This window comes from Gobio gobio, assembly GCF_949357685.1.
Source record: "Gobio gobio genome assembly, chromosome: 15".
Lineage (NCBI taxonomy): Eukaryota > Metazoa > Chordata > Actinopteri > Cypriniformes > Gobionidae > Gobio > Gobio gobio.
The window spans coordinates 8,614,899-8,635,943 of record NC_137108.1 but is presented as its reverse complement, the minus strand read 5'-3'; the positions used below and the strand labels follow the sequence as shown (position 1 = coordinate 8,635,943).

Below are 21,045 nucleotides of genomic sequence, written 5' to 3'. Positions count from 1 at the left end.
TTAAATCGGGCAAGTCCACTGACATGTTTAATTAGTTGAAGGAGCCCATTAAGGTCATGTTACTGTGAAGGCCATGACATGTGCGCATGGTAAGATTTTGTCTCATAATTGTTCAAATATTTCACTTTTTTTGTATCCACTATGTTAATTTCTGTTGTTCTTTGGTGTGACACCCCTATATTCTTTTTTCTAGGTCACACCACAGGACACATTTCAGTACAAATGTTCAAAAAACATTGAAAGAATTGACAAAGTTAGTGACTCCTTATTTTTCTCAAACATCGGAATTCACACTATAACAATGTATTTGATGTGTTTTACAAAAAAACATTTTTTACTGCTTAGTTGTCAACTACATATAACAACTAATGTGTGCTGAAATAGTAGTTAAAAAAACATTGAAGGTCCTAATGAGAACTCAATAGCAAGTTTTATAGGCTATGAATGACTATTACAAGCGTGATCAGATGTTTTGCATTAATCATTTAGAAAATAGTATTAAATGGTTTTCTTTTTTCTTTTAAAATTGTCTTACAATAATTAGATCAATTAATTAGGCTGCCATCTATAATTATAACATTATATAGGCTATAGACAGATGATTTTTGTTTGTGTGTTGTTTTAGTCCAAAATGTAATTGATGCATATCAGAGAAGAAGACTAAGATTTAGGCTTTTTTGCTCTTTACAACTTGGCTGATATGCTCACTTTGGTTTCTTTAAAAATCTGCTTAGGGAATGTAATGTAATAAGAGCTATCAAGAGATGATTTATTGCTGATAGGTTATAAGTAGGACCTATAAATAGGCTCACTTTTCCTTGATGATGATAAATAGTTTCATATACAGCCATCAAAATGACACATTCTCTCTGAGGTTTTCCAAACCTCTGTATTGAAATATACAAGAGTTGATTGCATGGTGGATTTCTATGAGTTTTTAAGTTCATGTGACAGACTTGTTGGCCAAATAGACCAAATAATCACAATACAACTTACTTAATTCTTAGAGAACAAATATTTATTTTTTCCCCCCTAAACTAAAAAAAAAAAAATCTTGTAAAAAAAAAAAAAAAAGGATTGTCAAGGCTTTATATTAAGCATCATGTCTTAAAAACATAAATATTCTCAGACTTCAATAAGATTAAAAATACTACATATCAAGTATACAATTTAAATGTAACAAAAATGCCATACTTGACAAGTTACACTGTAACTGTAAGGGAGTGCCAGATATTACAGCAGATTATGAAGCTTGTTTTGTCATGATGTAACAGTACTATGAACTAAATGACAACCAAAAGGAAAGATAGTTGTTGGAACAATACAGTAGCTGGGATTTGTAAATGTAAAAAACAAAAAAGGGCGTTTGGGGTTAATGGGAAAGTGTGTGTGTGGGCATACATCTGTGTATTGTTCAGCCTTGTGTGGAATTGATTCACTTTACTCTGAATCCATCAGAACGATGATTGCTTTTATTTAGGACACTTGGTATTACAGGGATCTCCTGATTGGAAAAGTCCATAAACACTAACCAAAGGGAACATTGACAGGGCACCTAACATAGAGCCCAGCTGCACCACAGCACCACACCACACGAGGGCGCTGTGGCCTTCATCTCGCAGGATCACTCCAATAATCACCTTCACATAGGACAGACTGAGGACAAATATGACCCAAGTTATGACCTAAAGATGAAGGGAGAAAGAGAAAATAGAGATTAGCCTATGTGATGATGTTGCCCTCACATTAGTTTGTGCTGAAGTATGTAGTACTGTGCACTGTATGTAGTGTATGGTGAATTTTTAACAAATGTAGTAAGAGTAGTAACCTACAATAAGATGTCCTTTTGAACTCCTTAAAACAAGGTACATTTATTTTACAGTTCAATTTACTAAATGAATGCTTACAAAGTATGAAGCAACTATCACCAAATGAAAGCATGTGTGTGTGAGCCTTACAATGAGCGCTGCTCCGAGGTCATGACTGATCAGCAGAGGGCAAGGGCTTAGTGCTGCCATGGCCATTATATACGCTCCAAACCCGGTGCCCGTCACTGTCAGAACCGCCATCAGCACCAGAGACCTTGGACATAGTAACATAGTTGGATGAATTTGTATAATAAAAGCATGTCAGCCAGTCAAACATTACTTGGAAATAGAATAGTTCAAGTCAAATCAAGTCAAATTAATTTGTACTAAAAATTGAAAATTTTACACGACAAATCCGTTTTGGGGGCCTGAAAACAAACATTTGAAAACGGGATTCAAAGTGCAAGTTCTCGTCTACAAAAACACGAATTTGTGAAAACGGGGACATCATGCGTATGCGTATTACGTGTTCAGTCTATAGACACGTAGGGCCCAATTTTAACGTTCTGAGCGCATGATCTGAAGCACATGGCGGAGGGGCGTGTCCGAATACTCTTTTGCTAGTTTTATGACGGGAAAATACGGTCGGCACACCAGGCGCATGGTCCAAAAGGGTTGTACCTAGTCTCTTAAGGAGTCATGGGCGTGTTTTGGACGTAACGTGCAATAAACCAATCAGAGAGCCCTATCATACACCCGGCGCAATGCGGCGCCAGGCGCGACGCAAGTGTTTATTGACAGTTTCAGTCAGTTATCATTTTCATGTCCAGCACCACGTTGTTTAAATAGCAAATGCACTCAAACCAGGTGTGTTCAGGTGCATTGTTGGCGCGTTGTTATTTTGAGGAACTGAAAACGACTGCGCCATTGACCAACAAAAACCTGCTCTAAAGTCAATAGTGCAGTATTTTTTGTGCTATTTAAAGTGTGTGTTAGTAATATGCGAGTATAGGCAGGTGCACAACCCGCATACACTCTGCTTAAGTAATTACAAACACAGGGATGCACAGCAGCACACACACATTTTAAATATGAAAAATTAAAGGATTAAAATGTAAAAGATTATTATTGTGTACATAAATATAAAAATGCTTACATGTCATAATGGATAGTCATTGCATGTATCAGAATTAGCATACCTATTTGCAGTAATGACGAGCAAGCAGGCATCATTGGACGAGCAGATCAGTTTCCTCGCTAGAGAAGCGTTACGTTTTTCCGCTTGTAAATTCCAGCATGTAAATAGTGAAGCTCGCAATATGGCGGATCAACTGGCTTTTAAAGGGAATGGGAGATGAGGCTCTGGTTGGTTTGTTGCATGTTACGCCCAAAACACACCCATGACACATTAAGAGACTAGGTACAACCCTTTTGAACACACCTCATTTGTAGACCAGCACGCCCATGTGCGAACAGATGGGCTCGAGTGGATTTGCTATTTAAACAACGTGGCACTGGACGTAAAAATTAACTGCATTGGAACTGGCAAAAAACACTTGCGTCGCACCTGCCGTCGCATTGCGCCGGGTGTATGACAGGACCCCTAGTGTTTCTTTACAAAGTGACATCGCCATCTACTGACCTGGCAGCAGAATACAGTGTTTTTAGTAATTTTCTCGGATCCCTGTGAACTATGCAATTTTTTCCCGTATTTAGTACATTGTTGTCATGTAAAAGTATCCTTAGTGCTTTACCATTGAGCATTTTTTAGGGCAAGGCAAAATGATGATATTTAACAATGATGCAAGTGATCCTCCAGACTTTAGATCTGTACTGCGTTTATTATTGTGGCAAGCAGCGAGGTCGAGGGGCCGTGAGAACAGGGCAAGGCCGGTGGCGTGAGTGATAACGAGACCGGTGCGGCGCGCAGCTGGCATTCATTATCACTCACGCCACCGGCCTCGCCCAGTTCTCACGGCCTCGCTGCTTGCCACAATAATGCTGTCTAGCACATTAATCAGTGCATCAGTGACTCAGGCACACATCTGTGCATTCAAAGGCAATTAATAGATATAAATACTGGTCTGTATTATATTAAACCCGGATTTCACAGACATGGTTTAAGCTAGTCCCAGACTAAAATGCATGTTTGATCTGTCTTAACTGAAAGCAACTTGCACGGACATATCTTAAAATTTGTCACTGTCATTGTTTTGTCTGAAATGCACATCAGTAATGTTTTCCAAGGCAAGTTTGTAAAAGCTACTTAAATATCCTAATTGAGCTAGGGCCTAATCCTATCTTAATCTAAGCCCTGTCTGTGAAACCAGGCCTAAGAGATTTAAATATTGGTCTATTTTGTTCAAAGTAAGAATACAACTGAGTATGGTTCCCAAAAAGTATTAATGAAAATAAGATGTCGTAGGTGAAAAGTCTGAAAGGTTTGGTGCTCGGGCACATGTCGGGAGTAATTAAATAAGGGATTAGGTTTTAGAATATTTGTTTTTTTTGTAAGCAAGAGTAAACAATTCTCAGACAGCATCAGTGAAGATGGAATCAGTTGTTTTAAGGGAAAACTAGCCAGTTATCAAAGAGACTGATGTGAGTTTAACATGTTCCACATTTTATTTAAGTAATTTAAGTGACAATGTTGAGAAAGGTAGGCCTGTTTCACAGACAGGTCTTAGATTAAGCCAGGACTAGGCCTTAGTTTAATTAGCACATTTAAGTAGCTTTTATAAACGTGCCTTAGAAAAAACAAGGGCACTGACTTAATTTAAGATATTAGCTTTCAGTTAAAACAGCTCAAACATGCATTTTAGTCTGGGACTTAAACCATGTCTGTGAAACCGGCGGATAGGGTATGGCTTTAATTTTAATTAGTAGCATCTCTGGTTTCAGGCATATTTACTACGTGATGGAGTTTCTTACTGTAATTGAAAATTACTTATATTATGGTAAAGATTTTGGTTGAAAATTACTAATATAGTGGTAAAGGGTTTGGTCATATTGCCCACCTCTTAAAGCAGGCAGCTGTTAGAAAGTCAACACATAATGATTTAATCCTCCAATAAACAAGCCAGAGACGACAGTTATACTCTGGCTAAACAGTTTAAACATCAAACAAATCTGTCTAATCATTTATGCATTTGGCAGACACTTTCATAAGTGACTTGTATTGCATTAAATGTTTAAATTCCCATGGGAATCAAACATGGTGTTGCTCACACCATGCTCTACTTTTTGAGCTCCAGGAAGAGAATTTTGGCTTTAAATCAAAGTTTATTATTTTTCTCACCTGATTGGTGCAAACAAGGCAATGAAGCATGCCACTGGATTCGCAACTGCGGACAACGTGGCTGCAAGATGATAGGCTTGATTTCCATACGGCAAACATGAGTAAGACTGGACTGAGGGCAGGACTGCATTGGTCAATGCATTGACCCAGGCCAGAACTACAAAAATGAAAACCAGCTCTGTTCTGCTGTAGGTTCCTTTTCCAAATGAGCTACGTCGTTTAATCACTGGGCCTTCCGGGAAATCCAGCATGGGTCTCTGTTCTGGAGTTTCACTGTTTGGGGATTGACTTATATCAATCTTCTCCCCCCGCTGAGAATCATCAATATAACCTTTGCTCTTGTGTTCCCGCTCCACAGCTGGGTGGAGATTGAGTAACAGGAAAGCGCCCAGGCACACCATCATCATCGCACTGAGAAAAAGGAAGAAACCCTGAGCGGAGAAGTTGGCCGGCTGGTAGTGTGCCTTTAGTTCTCCATCGAAGCCTGAGGATGAGTTCCCCATGCTAAAATTTGCATTAGCACTTGCATTTTTACAGTGGACCACCCCTACACCTTGGATAAGAGCCACCAACGCTGGGACTAGACCACTTAGACCTTCTCCAATGAAGTAGGTGGTGAGGTACTGAGGCTGTAGACGCATCATGAAGGGTAAAAAGGTGACGGACGACGTGCAGTCCACAACTGACAGCAGGAAGCTAAGGGACAGTAAGGCAGCACTGTGTTCGCCATCTCCAAATGTAAGTGTGTGTTTCCAGAGGAAAGCCAGGAGGAAGGTGGCCACCACACCGACTGTCACAATGGTGTATATAACGGGCCGCTCGTCCAGCACGCCCGGTCTGAAGCGGTGCATGAGCGTGATGAAGAGAGGGCCAATGTTGGCCATCTGGATAATTACTGTGAGATAGGAGGGCAGGTACCAACCCTCAGGAATGGCAGGGACAATCAGAGGTAGCTCCACCCACATCCCATTAATGGCCACCCATGATCCAATGCCAAAAAGGCAGGCCAAAACATGCGTGAGCAGTGACATGATGAAGGCACTGATGTCCAAAAGGCAACAGGTTTTTAAAGGTTATCTGAAAGATGGGAGTACAGGTAAAGTGGTTAGTTTTACAATAGCTTTTCTTTGACTTTCAAGCACTGCTTTGATGCCATAAAACTTACATTTAATATAATGAAGCAAGGAGATACTAACAACTCTACTTCAACAGTGTGCTCTGCGTAACATTAGAGAGATTATTGAAGCTGAGCAGCCTCAAATTTCCATGCCACAATGTTTGGTGGTCTGTTGTCAAGTGGTTGCTAGGGTGTTCTGAGTGGTTGTAAGTGTGTTGCTAGGATTTTTAATGGTTATAGGTGGTTGCTTACTGGGTCAAGTCAAAGGTTTTCTTTCTCAACTGTTTACATTCACTTAAGATATAACCGACTGTGTTTATGAGGATGCTAAGATGGGCATTTTGACATCATTGTGTATGTATTTGTTCAAGTGCAAGAAGATGCGAAAGAGCAGTCCATTCAACATTCACGTGGATTATTCCTGCAGTCCTAATTGTCAAACCCTTCAGTTTATAGACTTAAAGGGATAGTTAACCCTAAAATGAAAACTAGCCTAAATCATAATTCACTCACCCTGGTTTTGTTCTAAAGCCGTATATGCCCTTTCTTTTTATGGGCCACAAAAGGAGAATTAAAAAAGTCCCGCTCATGGTCGCTCATATAATAGCAGTGTATAGCAACCAGCATAAAGCTTTTCAAAAAAGATGCAAAAGTATCACAGAATGATCCCATGCCATATATTCCAAGGGCCAGATCTACTAACAGCTTGCATGAGCGCAAACCCTCTTTTGGCATTGAAAAACTACTCTCAGGATTTACTAAAGACAGTGAAAAAGTAGTGCTGAAAAGGCGTGGACAGGGTTATTGTTGCGGCTGACCTTATTGTATATGCATTTGTAGGAGTTTCCCTTTCAGACGCAACATTTATGGGAGGAGAGTATTTAAATAAATTGTGCAACATGATTTACTAAGGTTTACACTCGTCATTTTACTGGTACTTGTGGCCTTAAAAAAAAGATGCTAATTTTGGTACATTGCGTTGGTCATTATGGAAATTATCCGGCTGCGTCTGTGTTCTTTAATTTGCACGTCGTCAACAGATCACCTGCTGAACTTTCCACTCCCATCGGGGCTTTTATGGGATTGCACTCTCATGCTAATTTGCAAAAAAAATTCGTAAATCGGGCCCCAAATGTCCTGGACTATGTCCTACGTATACGATAGGGTTTGGTGAAAAACAATCCAAAAATGTAATGTATTAGTGTTACTTTAATGTATTGTATAACTAAATTCTTGACCTTGGCCATTGGGCTTCTCTGCATGATGTGCAAGTTCTCATTTTAGGATGAACGAACCCTTTAAAGATGCAGTGTTTAGTATTTATGAGGATCTATTGACAGAAATGCAATATATACATAACTATATTTTCAGTGGTGTATAAAGGCCTTACATAATGAACCGTGTTTTTACTACCATACAATGGGCCATTTCTATCTCCATACATCGCAGGTCCCCTTACAGTAAAATCGTCATTTTGCGCCATCATGTTTCTACAGTAGCCCTAAATGGACAAACTGCGCTACAGAGTGCTTCGGCTTCATCCCGTCTTTTAATCAGCGTGTTCTTCAATCCGCAGCGGCGACGATAATACATATAACAAACAAGAAACATTAACGAAGCCATTTTCTTCAGATTAGGCATAATAGTAATGAATGTGTGCATATTGTTAATTAATGTAATAAATTTAGTTACCTAGCTTTCCTGGTAGCCTTCAGTAAATTAACATGTCTATGAAAAAGATTCATAAAACATAAATATCAGTTAAACATATGTTTACTGTCTTCACTGACGAAAATGGAAAAACTTGATCAATCATATCTGCCCACTGGCATGGTTTTCAAGCAATTATTATCTGATTTTTGGCGTTCAGAATATCTTAAAATGCACATGTGTAGATCATGGAAATCAAAATTTTCTCAGGGGAGCAAGCCCCCGAAACCCCTTACTACCTCACATTTGGGATCTCAGTGATTATAAACCTGCCTACATTGTATGATTAAGGGATGTACAATATGGTCATGCAGAATAATATTTGCTTTATAAGTAATAATAAACAGCCAATACCCTAATATGCATACTAATAAGCTACTAGTTAATAGTGAGAATTGGACCCTAAACTAAAGTGTTACCATTTTTTTTCATACCCTTACCCTAAAATGAAAATCCTAGAATCGCCCCTGGTGTCAGTCACTGTAGCTTTTCTATGTGGCTTGACTTCGTTGTGTTGTGTCTTGATTTCGCTGTGTTGTGGTTTCATTCCGTTGTGTTGTGGATTTATTTCGTTGTGTTGTGAACTTATGTATGCTTTTTAAATTTCGTTGTGTTGTGCACTACTGGGCCACCATAGAGGGGTGAGCGGTGGGCGGTTGCAATTCGCTAAAATTTACACACTGCACCTTTAAGTTTAACAAAAAATGCAATATTTAGTTAAATGTAACCAAATTTAGATATGAAGCTAAACCAATTGTCCTTCCCACATTATAAGAAAACAATTACATCCCCCCTCAAAAATGTACAGTATATGACAAGTAGTTTGGATGGTTTTTAATGGCTTCGCAATATCATGACAAAGTATGTTAATACATAGATTTTTACAATGGATGCCTTCACAATCTAGAGGTGCTTGGGCTGAAAAATAATTGTTGACCTCTATAGAAGGAAAAACCACCATAGAAAGTTCAAAGTACTGACATTTGAGCTGCTGACTGACAGACAAGTGACTGCAATCAGCGTGTGCTCAATGGAGACTGTGTGTGGCATATGGTATGCGGCTGTGCGTGTGAATGGTTTAATACTAATTCCTATCTTGGAGGGATAGTAATTAGGGCTGGAACTAAACTTCTGGAAAGTGAGCAAGATTGGACATCCCTGTTGTCCTTGTGGTGTATGTTTTAGCATGCACCACCAATTACACTGAAAATATAATGATAATAAGTCCCATTTTTTTTTACTCATTTTGAATAAAAAAAAAAACAACAAAGTTCTTCTTGTTATTATTTGAAGTCACACTTTGCGCCAGAGATGTCACATGACCTTCCCATTCAAACTCACAATACTAAAGCCAAACAGCAACACAGGTTACTTATCAACTCACTACACATAATACTACACCAACAGTTCCTGTAATTACCTTTGTCTAGTCACTGTGATCACCTTCCTTGTTCTATGACATAGCAGTTTCCTTCTTCTTGATTGTATTTCACCCCATTCACAATAACCAGTTTGTGTTCATACCAGTGGTTACGTACTCTCCAATGCCCTTGAATCTTTTTTGGCTCACTGGTTTACAAAAAACACTTTAAACACACTCATGGATAAACACATACATCCCACCTGATTCTCCTGAGATTTCAGTACATTCTGACTGCAGTTTCAATAGCCTTCTGCATGTGAATTTGAGCTCTGTTTTTCTCGCTCCTTATGCTCCAGGTCCTTTAGGCTCTCTCTCTTATTCTGATATTCACCTGATGGTAATAGGACCACGCAGGCGTGAGCTGTATGAAGCAGGGGTCCTTTATCCCAGTGGGCAAACATTCAAGACCATGTGCTCAACTGCCCGCCGGAGAGTGAACAGGGAAGGCAAGAGTAAGCATGATGCAACTAACCCCTCCCCTTCCCTCTCTCATAACAACCTTGACGTTGCAAATGGTGCTCACTGCACCTCCTCTCTGGATGTCTAATGGGTGGAGGAATAGAGTTATGGGTAGGGTTAGGGTGTGGTTAGATATTCTAGCTCCACCCATTAAGCCCAAATTACATTCAGTGAGGGGGAGCTGGACTTCACACTCCATCCATGGCTCTGCAGTGAGCAGCCTCTCTGACGTTGATCCAAAACAGGAAGTGTAGCTTATCACATGACAGAGGCTGCACTGACATTGAAATTATCCTTTAACCCTCACTGTAAACTCACTCTAGCAACAATTAAAAGCCTTTTTATTTACTAAATATGGGTTAAACACCGTACAAGAGCAGCTCACAGTCATTTATTATAGCAAATGTTTTGGGAGGAACACATTTATAATTTGAGTCTCTCTCAGCATGACAAAGCCACACAACCTTCGTGGGAAAAGAAGTTAACTTAATTGTATTGAATGTGCACTTGCAGTGTACTTCAAATCTTAAAATAAAATAAAAAAAAATACTTGCAGATAATATAGAATGAAGGAAATAAAAGGCCACTTAAGTGTACTGGTTTTATGTGATTTTACTACAAATTTGAAATCAATTTCTTTTGTCATGATTTAAAAGGTCAGTTCACCCAAAAATTAGCCCATGATTTACTCACCCTCAAGCCATCCTAGGTGTATATGACATTCTTCTTTCAGACGAATACAATCAGAGTTAGGCTATATATATAAAAAATGTCCTGGCTCTTCCAAGCTTTATAATGGCAGTGAATGGTTGTGTCGTTTTTGAAGTTCATAAAAATGCATCTATCCATCATATAACTGCTCCACACGGCTCCGGGGGAATAATTCAACTGTCTGAAGCGAAATGGCGTGTTTGTGTAAGAAAAATATCCATATTTAAAAATGTATAGACTAAAATAACTAGCTTCCAGCGGTCAGCTATAAGCAAGTCGACTTGCGCTAAAAGAGTAACCCTTGACCCTTGATGCATGCGTATTGACGAGCGCAGAGGATAGAGCGAAACAAAATGTAGCGTTGGGGGTTACTCGTTTCTAGCGCTCGTGACGTCACGTAAAACGCTATTACGTTGAAAAGGTCACGCTAGACGCAGGCGGAAGAAACGAGTCAGTGTTTACAAATGAGCGGAAGGAGGACCGTATCCACATATTCAAACGTATTTCCGCCTGCGTCTAGCGTGACCTTTTCAACGTAATTGCGTTTTACGTGACGTCATGAGCGCGCATCACTGAACAGATCAAGGCGAGCATTTGTGCTTATAAAACTTAAACTTTATTGATTTAAAAAAAAAAATGACCGATCGTTTCGTTAGATAAGACCCTTATTGATCGTCTGGTACCGTTTGATGTGGTTTAAAGCCCTTTTGAAGCTGTGCTGAACCTCTCATTTGGACCTTGAACCGTTTGGAGTCTATTGACTTCCATTATATGGAGAAAGATCCTGAAATCTTTTCATCAAAAATCTTAATTTCTTTTCGACTGAAGACAGAAAGACATGGATATCTTGGATGACAAGGGGGTGAGTAAATTATAAGCAAAAGTTTATTTGAAAGTGAACTAATCCTTTAAGTCCTACTTAAGTGGGTCAAAGTTCAGCTAATTGCATTTAATAAATGTACTCAATACATTTTTATTTACATTTACATTCAGATCGCTCATATTATTTTAAGTATATAATCTCCATAATAAGTACACTTTTCAAAAGTATGCTAAAGTGTAATACTTCTTTCTCACAAGGGCACACGGCCACCATTACTAACTCATTTTATTTGACATTTCATTTTTTCTTAGTTCTCAGTATTAGAAACACTGCAACAATCCAAAATTGGGTAACACTTTAGAATACTGTTCCAGGAACAAATGAGTAATGCACTATTAATAGTAACTACTATTACCTAACAAGAAACTCTAATGAGCTAATTACCGTAGTAAATAATAGTGCTCAGCTGAATGAGGTAGTTCACTATTAGCTAATCAATAATTCATATCTCGCAGAGGACTACCAAGAGCTACTATATATATATATATATATATGGTCATAATTAATGTGAATAATGCTGAATATATAATCAATTCGGTAACACTATAATAACTACACGCTATGAAGCATTAGTTAAGCATTAGTAAATAGTTAATTTGTCATTTATAAAGCATTAATAGACATTAATAGGGAGTTTATAAAAACAGCTATAAATGCTTTATTATTGATTTATAAACATATCTATAATGTGTTTAATAATTGTATTTTCATACTTTATAAATGATCAATTTATCATTTCTAAATTAAATATTACATTATTTACAAACCAGTTACTTAGGAGTTGTCAGTGGTTCATATGATCATTTAGAAAGTGTAAGTAGAGGATTAATAAACTATTTAAATGTACATTTATACATCTTATTATGGTAACACTTTACAATAAGGTTGTATTAGTTAACATTAGTTAATGCAGTTAACATGAACTAACCATGAACAACACCTCTGTTCAGCATTAGTTAATCTTTGTTAACGTTAGTTCATAAAAATTCAGCTGTTCATGTTAGTTCACTGTGCATTGACTAATGTTAACAATATTTTTATAATGCATTAGTAAATGTTGAAATTAACATTAACAAACACAAATAAATGCTTTATAAGTGCATTTCATTATTAGTTAATGTTAACTAATGTGATTAACTAATGTTAGCTAATGAACCTTATTGTAAAGTGTTACCCTTATTATTTAGACATACAATAGTTGCTCAGTGTGTCAATAAATGCTTTATTAACATGAAGCCTTTAAATCTCCTTTGTAAAAGCTTTACGAGGCTTAAATAGTCCTCATTTTAGATGAGCCACAAAAATAGTTACTGACTACTACTACTAAACATTTTATAACAACCTGATTTAATCATGAATTACAGTGGAAATACATGTTAATAAAGCATTTAAGGAGTGCACATAAGGAGTTTTTATGTTTTGTTTTTAACTGTAAAAAATATTTGCATCCATTATATAATGGATTACAGTTATATTTCTTACTTCATTTCGCAATTGCAGTGGGAATTGATACTTTTAAATGTAAATTTGCTGGTCGCACTACCTGACATTTCAAACTCAATTCAAATCTAGCAGGCATTAACTTGGACACCTATACAAATGTTTGACCATATGCTCAATGTTATACATAATTTTTTAAAATCAAATACACATTTTTATAATAACAACACATTTTCAAAGTTTTCCAGGGGTCATACCAACTGACATGATAAGTTGAATCAACCTCATCATTACTCAAAATGTCAAATTATCTAATATTTATGGGAGGGTGACTAACATTGTTACTGCATCAAAAGGGTCCTCTGGGGTCTTCTGTGTGATGTCATATGTTGTCACATGGTTTTCTTAAAGTAACATTGCATAAAATGGCCTTTTTATGTCGGTCGCTCTTCCTGACATTTGGAGAAGTACATTTCTGGACAAAAGTTTTTTAAGTAATAGAATAGTTTTGAAATAGGACTGATACACTATTTTTCCTTATTGATAAGGAATTTAGCATAAAATCATGCCAAACTATTTGATTAAGAATTTCACTGAGAAAATGAACCTTTTTATTGCAGTTTTGTTTTCTGCTTGTACGTTCGGACGGTCGCACCACCTGACATTTTTGGTCTTTCAAACACCCAACTAAAAAAGTCAATTGAATTTCAAAAAAATTAAAAGGGTTTCTTATAAAGGAAATATTGTAGATTGTCAGTCAACATCACATCTAAAATGTTCTGTTGCTTTCATTACAGTAATAAACACAATAACTGCATACATAAGAGTTGTTTATGTTTTAAACCAGTGTTTCCCAACCTTTTTTCAGTCATGGCACCCTTTGAAAATTTTCTCAATTTTGTGGCACCCCCTCGCATACGTTACGCTAGGGGCACAGATTGCTCACGGTTCGGTTTTTATCACGGTTCACGGTTCAAGGTTCACGGTTTCGGTACGGTTCAGTATTCAGAAGGCCTATGTTCAGGGAAAAAAGGACTACTGTCAAATAAAAATAAAGAAAATAATAAGAACAAATAATTTAAATACAAGCAGCAGCACAAATAAATACTATTGAGCAAAGATAGGCCTACTAATAAAATAAACTTTGCTTTTCAGGGTTTTCAGGTACGTCTAACATTCGTTTTCAGGTACAGAAATTGATCAAATGTAAAATAACATTGCATATTCTATAAATTAAAGATTAATCCTATTAAACTTAGAAAAACTATTCAATCAAGAGCAGTGAGTGATGTCCTTGTCTTTTGTTGTTTGACATTAAACAGACAGCAGGCTACTGCCCCTTTAAGACCTAATGCTCGGATATGCGTCGTCTTTCTCGACTATATTAAGTTTTCTTAAGGCATACAGACTATGTCTGCTAGAATATTCATCAAGATGGACATGTTGATATACTTTTTGTGTGAGTTTGTCCGTTCAAGAGCAAGACTTGAAAGAGAACTCAATATTTGTGCGTTGTGAGACGTGTGCGCGCTTTCGCATGAGTGCACAGAGACACATTTTCACAGCGCGCGACTTCTCATTCGCGTCTTCTGGCACTGTGTGATGACGGCGAAAATGATTGGTCATATTCGAACATACGGCAGCACTCGCATGCATTGAACAAAGTTTACAAAGAGAGAATTATTTGAAAAATGTGGAAAAAACAAAAAATTATATATATATATATATATATATATATATATATATATATATATATATATATATATATATATATATATATATATATATATATATATATATATATATATATATATATATATATATATATATTTATTTGAAGGACTTTTACACGGCACCCCTGCTCTTGTCACACAGCACCCCGGTTGGGAAACACTGTTTTAAACAATATATTATATTTATATTATTTTTATAGTTATGTAGATTACTGTGGGTTAAACTGCCTCTTGTCATCCCCCATCTACTCAAGTCAAGTGCCAACTGAGGCTTTAAACACAGTTGATTTATTGTATGAAGCTTAATGAGATCCTGAAAGCCTTTATTGTCACACAGTGGGAACCTACACATGGGAAGAACAATATTATTTAGAAGCTCTGAGAAACTACTGGCATTTGGAAATGAAAATGGCAAAGGGAAAAGAAAGGCTTGGCTGTCATACTAAAGTTGAAAAAAAAATAATGTTAGAGTAGAACTGCTATGATCTATGACTGTCGCTCTATTACTCTTGAGGATAACTGATAAATGTTATATTATTCATTTGGAGGACAACGTTTAATTGAGGATAACATTTTATTTATTAATTGTATCCATCGCAAAATGACTGAAAACTCATCTCATAGAAAGCTAAATATACTTTTGCACATAGCACATTGGTATGATAGCACTCCTTTTAATATTATTTCCTCTGTTTGCTTCTGCCTTGTTCTCATATTTGTAACTTTATTGTTGTATTATTGTCATTTGTTGGATAAAAGTCAATGAATACACGCAAAAGACCACAGCTGTAGAAATCGTTATACAGTGGCCAAAGTGATATCCGGAGAAATTATATTAAATTTGTTTTTAATGGCCCATCAAAAACTGAGGAGAAGATTTTATATTTTTAAATATTTTAAATATTAGGGAGTTTTAAGGTATTTATCTGACAAAATTATTTGGCAAAAAAGACAAACAGATACAGATTTTACTTTCCTTTGCAAAAAAAGGGGGGGGGGGGATAACAATAAGCTTGCAGGGCAAAGCATACATTGACTAAAGCATAATAGGTTATTAATATTTAGTTGATTCTCCTTTGTTTTTACATGTTTATAATTGTATTATTATTGTTTAAAATTATTCACAATTTGGCACACCATTTCATTGCGTTATTATCACAGAAAAAAAAAATCTTTAACACATTTTTAATAATATTTAAAGAGAGCATGAAGATGTCAATTTTCCAAGGCTGGACAACACTTTTGGCCACTCCTGTACATTTACAAAAATTATATTTTCAATTGATAAGTTGAAGACTACTGTCTTTACCAACATGCTGAACATTTAAGTTAAACAATTTTGAAAATTTAGTAATTTGTCTTAAGGATTTCCAAGTAACTGAATAAAAATAATGACATAACTTGACACATTGTTTAAGTTAATGTGCCACATAAATCTGCAAAGAGCTTTTCTACACCAGCACATATCTAATGCAAACCCTGTCACATCAATGCAGACTACGGAGGATGAAATATTCCCATCATTCCTGTAATCGTGCACTCACCTGTTATTTTAATTGCTGTATTCTTCAATGTATAAGACGGTGAGAGTCAACGCTCTGGATGAAGGGATGAGCTGAACTGCTGCTATCAGACAGACGAGAGAGAGAGACGACAGTAAAGCAGGTCACGCAGGAGGGAGCGTGTTAGACGCTTGATTTCAAGAGGCAGGACTGAGCGATGTTTGTTCAACACAGATTCCACAATGACAAAAGGAAAGTTTGCTTGAAGAAATAGTTCACTCCGTATGAAAATCCTGTCATTTACTCACCTTCATGTCGTTCCAAACCCATATGACTTTCTGTCAACCCTTCATGCAAACAATTTTACAGTTAGTAATCATATCTTGGACCAAAAACTAGTCCAAATGGCTTGTCTGCTCTACTGTATATCAGGTCATGTGAAGGCATCTACTGCAGCTCTCTATAATGTCAAACCTTGCATCATGTGTTAATTGGGCATTTTTGAATCTGAACACCATCACAAATGAGATCTGAGAACTTTGGCAGAGGTGAGCAACTTTCAGTCTGTTCAAAGATATTGCATGACATTGGAAGACTTTGAACATATATAAGTCATATGAGATTTTAATGTTGTTTTTGGAGCCTGATGGAAGTGGTCACTGTCATGGAAAGGCTGTTAGACTGAAGTTTCTTGAAAAAACCCTGAAGAAAATAATTATATATTTTTTCATTATTTCAAAATCAAAATTGACCCTTTTTATGGAATATTGTAGTATTTATTATAAATGATTTTTATCATCCCCTCCCTCTTGCAGTGACATCTCTTCTCTTCTCTGATGACGTGTTCACTGGCGTGAGGGCGGGGCAACCTGTCACTCACATGAGATCCACCAATAGCAAACCACAATCATCCAATCAATTCCCCATGTACAAAATCAAGCCCGCCCTACATTTGTTCTTGTTTGAGAAGCCAATAAAATGTCACAATAGGGAAGAAAAGACAATCGCAACTTTTTATGCACTGTATGTTTGTTTCTGTGAATTATTTCATTGATACAAGGGAACGTTCCTTTACACTGATGTGTTCTGGCAGTGAACTTTATTTCTAGCCTCACCTCTGCCAAAAGTCCAGCTCCATGGTCACTTGTTAAGATTGGCTTCTCCAAGGCCTCACAGCGAGAGTTGTCAGCATTTTTTATGCCCCTGAATGGCATCAAGTGGAAAGCAGTCGTAGCCCACAGTGTTCGGAGTATGTAAGCACACAAAGAATGTTGAGGCTAGAGAAGATAATTTCAGAAGAAACAATTCCCAAAAACCTAAAACAGCCTGTGTGAGACACAGCAGAATTAGTGCATACCCTTACAAAAAAGAAGTTTATTCAAGTGTGCTCAGTGGCAGTGCTTTGGCTAAAGCCCTACCAGAAATGTGATTTGCACCGGTGCAGCCCCCTCCAAAATTTTCCTAATGATTTTCCTGTTTTTTACTCTGTCACTTTCATTTGAAAAAAAAAAAAAGTGGGTTAATAAATGTTGTAAATGTGTCTACAATGGTTTTAATGGGGGAGGAGTCAATTACACGCTCAGGTACGCTGGGCCGCATTAACGCATGGGGGAGGGGACATGGGCCTGCACTGCGGAGGAGCCTATAGCTGCACACAGATTATATATTTCAAATAAATTAGAAATTGTCTAATTATTGGTTGCTGTGTTTCTCCTATTTGCTTTTTTTTTGTCTTCCTGTTCTCCGCTGTCTCTCAGTTGTAGGTGCTCTGATTGGGCAATTACCGTGTCCATCATGATGACACAACCAATCATCAACTGCGCTTCAAGATAAAAGACACCTGGTGGAACTAGGGGGGAGCTTGGAGTGTGTTTGTTGGCTGTGCCATTTGGTGTGATGCTCCTTATTTAGTGATGGTTTGCTTGCTTGTTGTGTTGACTCAGAGAACGTCTTACCTACGGGTTGGGTACCGAAACCCGGTGCCAATATGGTACCTATATAACCGGTATGTACCGGACTGATTCAGAACGCAGATTTCGGAACCTCATTTTGGTGCCACTTAAATTCAACGTGCTTTCGCGTTTTGGCCGGCGCCGAGCCAGAGACAGACACGCTCAGCGCTCGTCATATATCACAACTATTGAGAATGAGAAGGTGACGTAACGATGTTTACGCCGCGTTGCATTTCGGGAAGGCGCCGCCATATTGGGAGGATACGCTATCAGTTGCCATGGTTATTTCGACAGTGAGACAGAGAGAACAGCTTAAGATTTGTTTTAATTTTTGCAATGCGGTGCAGTTTCTTGGGGAGAAATGGAGAAAGAGGAAGTGAAAGTAAAGGGGCATTATCGGGAGAGACTAAATAACACCGCCAAACAGCGTTATTTAGAGAAACTGCTTGACATCAACAACATCGACTCGGATGATCTGCCAGCTACAGAATGACCACCTCTCACACACCCTGATACAGATACCACCTCTCACACACCCTGACATCGTCAATTATCTGGATACTATGAAGGGCAGCATATATCTGCTGCAAATGCGACCGTGTTCCCCTCTGTCTCATACACACATGCATATAACATGTTGTATATTAGTAGTTCACATGATAAATTTAACATTAAAGTGAAGATACACTTCTAGTTTTAATCATTTAAACAGGCCTTTGATGTTTGGGCAAAAACTTCTGGCAGCGTTGTGTTTTCGTGTATTTTATTTAATTTTTCACAGCGCTGTATGTCATAGGGTGATCATGAAACACACGGGACACTTCACTACATGATTTCATGGTGAAATTTGTTCTCTGTGAAAACATCGTGACGTAACTCCTCATTCTCAATTCAGTGTTTCAATCCACATAATGTTTATTTTAGGTTCCAGACATTTAAATGCTCATTGTCTATGGAAGCGGCAAAAACAATACTTTCAGACAGTTATAACTTGACTACATGTTTTATTCATATCAGATACACATTATATACTGCCTATATAGTTTACTCTAGTATTCTTCTCCCAGTTCAGCGGTCACTCACTTTAATGTATTTCGTGAGACATGAATGAATTTACGTGATGGAAATCCGACAGATCCGATTCTCTGAGGTGCAAACTAACATGGCGCCGTCCATCGCGCAGTAACTTATAGATCAACTAACACACATTCACTCACACATACTTGAAAATCAGAATATCAGATAGTTCATGACATAGTTAGCAAGTTTGTGAATATTTTGAATAAAAAAGAAAAAGCGAAATAAACCCGATACAGCTGAGCTGTCATACAGCGCTATTGTGGCAGTTGTGTGTCATGTGAGAAGCACGACGCGTCACCATGGAAACAATAAGGCGATGCGTTCTAAAATATTTAGCCAGAGAATATGGTCATATTTCTGCAAAATAAAGCTGAAGCTTGAAGCTGGTTTGTAGCATACCAAGAATACAGACTACTGCTGTTATTCCTGTAACTGTTGCCAGAACTTTACCGTAAAAAATACGGCAGTAACGTTTTACCGGACAGCACCATTTAAAATAAAGGTTTATTATGTAATAATTACGGTTAAAAAAAGTAAAAAAAAGTTGCGTTTATCTCTCGAGTCTCCGTGAGATCTCGTCTCACTGTGAAAATGTTACTACAATCGACAGGTGTGTGGTCTCGCGGTCCAGACGAATCTTCTAGTGTGTGCATTTGAAGGATTATAATGCTAAAAATCGGTTGAAATTGCACATATGTCTGTGGTCTCCTAGACTGGGTAAACCCGACACGATCTGCTGGCGATTTGATTTTGCCCTGCAGCTCAGTCTGGAAACCTGTACATATTTCTATCCTGCTTCTGTCACAAATTTTCGGGGACCAATCACAAACCGGCTTATCCACCTGGCGTGCTATTGGCGGGTTTAACACAATGACGGATAGAGAAGCGATGGCCCGTTGATCACGCCTCTTGTGCAGTAGAAAATACAGAGCAGACTCCACAGACTAATGTTCAATCTTAAAAGATTGAGCTTGGTCTGGTGATAGCCAGTTTTAAATAGTTCCCATAGTTTTAAAATCGATTAAGATTTGATAATTGTCTAGTGTGTCCCAGGCCTAACATCAGTGAATCTTCAAAAAGATAAGGGTAATTACTTACCAATTGCAGATTACAAGAGGACAAAGCTGTTGTATTCGGAGCTATTCCGAGATGTGTCTGAACTCTTCTGTGTTTTAAACTCTACAAAAAACAGGCCGTTAAATCTCTGCTTTTTCAGTTTCTCGCACCGCGTTTTAATAATAAAGGTAAGCAAGATTGATACCGTTCTTAGTAACTGTGTACACTTGTTTATTTTTAAGGTAATTTAAGATAAAATGGAAAATTAAATAAGTAAAATGCAATAAATGCAGGGCATTCAAGTTATTGATGAACTTAATTTTTTTTCTAGCCTAGCTTCAGTCTACTTTTTATGTACTTCTCAGAAATATACTTAAATTTGCACTTAAGTATACTTGACTTATACTGACAGAAAAGTCTAAGTATATTTGGCCTTAGTGAACCTTCTGATCGAGATATACTAGAAGTATAATTAAAGGGTTAGTTCACCCAAAAATGAAAATTCTGTCATTAATTACTCACCCTTATGTCGTTCGACACCCGTAAGACCTCCGTTCATATTCGGAACACAAATGAAGATATTTTTGTTGAAAGCTGATGTCTGAGAAAGGCTTCAGATAGGCCTCCATTGGCATTCAGTACACTTATACTCCCAAGACGGATAAAAGGCACTCAAAACATCGTTACAAAGTCCATCTCACCACAGTGACTCTACAATAATCTTACGATGCGACGACAATAGTTTTTGTGCGCAAAAAAAATCAAAATAACACCTTTTTCCAACTTGTTACTGCCTTCCGTGTGTGCCTCCACGACGCATGCGCGAGAATATGACGCAGATCCGGCGTTCAGACACATGACCCAGAAGCGATT

General features: G+C 37.6%; 1 protein-coding gene across 5 annotated transcripts; it reads right to left on the bottom strand.

Moving 5' to 3' along the window:
* Positions 1-998: 998 nt before the first annotated feature.
* Positions 999-16,234, bottom strand: slc52a3-2b (solute carrier family 52 member 3-2b). 5 transcript variants are annotated; one of them, XM_079836868.1, is made up of 4 exons: positions 16,127-16,234; positions 5,107-6,183; positions 1,959-2,082; positions 999-1,685 (listed from the first exon to the last, which is right to left on the bottom strand). In XM_079836868.1, exons 2-4 carry the CDS (start codon positions 6,135-6,137, stop codon positions 1,473-1,475), a joined length of 1,368 nt encoding a protein of 455 aa, XP_079692994.1. In that variant the 5' UTR covers positions 6,138-6,183; positions 16,127-16,234; the 3' UTR covers positions 999-1,472. The 5 variants fall into 5 exon arrangements, with proteins under 5 accessions (XP_079692994.1, XP_079692990.1, XP_079692991.1 ...); XM_079836864.1 differs by lacking the exon at positions 16,127-16,234 and adding an exon at positions 9,557-9,843; XM_079836865.1 differs by lacking the exon at positions 16,127-16,234 and adding an exon at positions 9,354-9,791.
* Between the last annotated feature and the right edge of the window lie 4,811 nt (positions 16,235-21,045).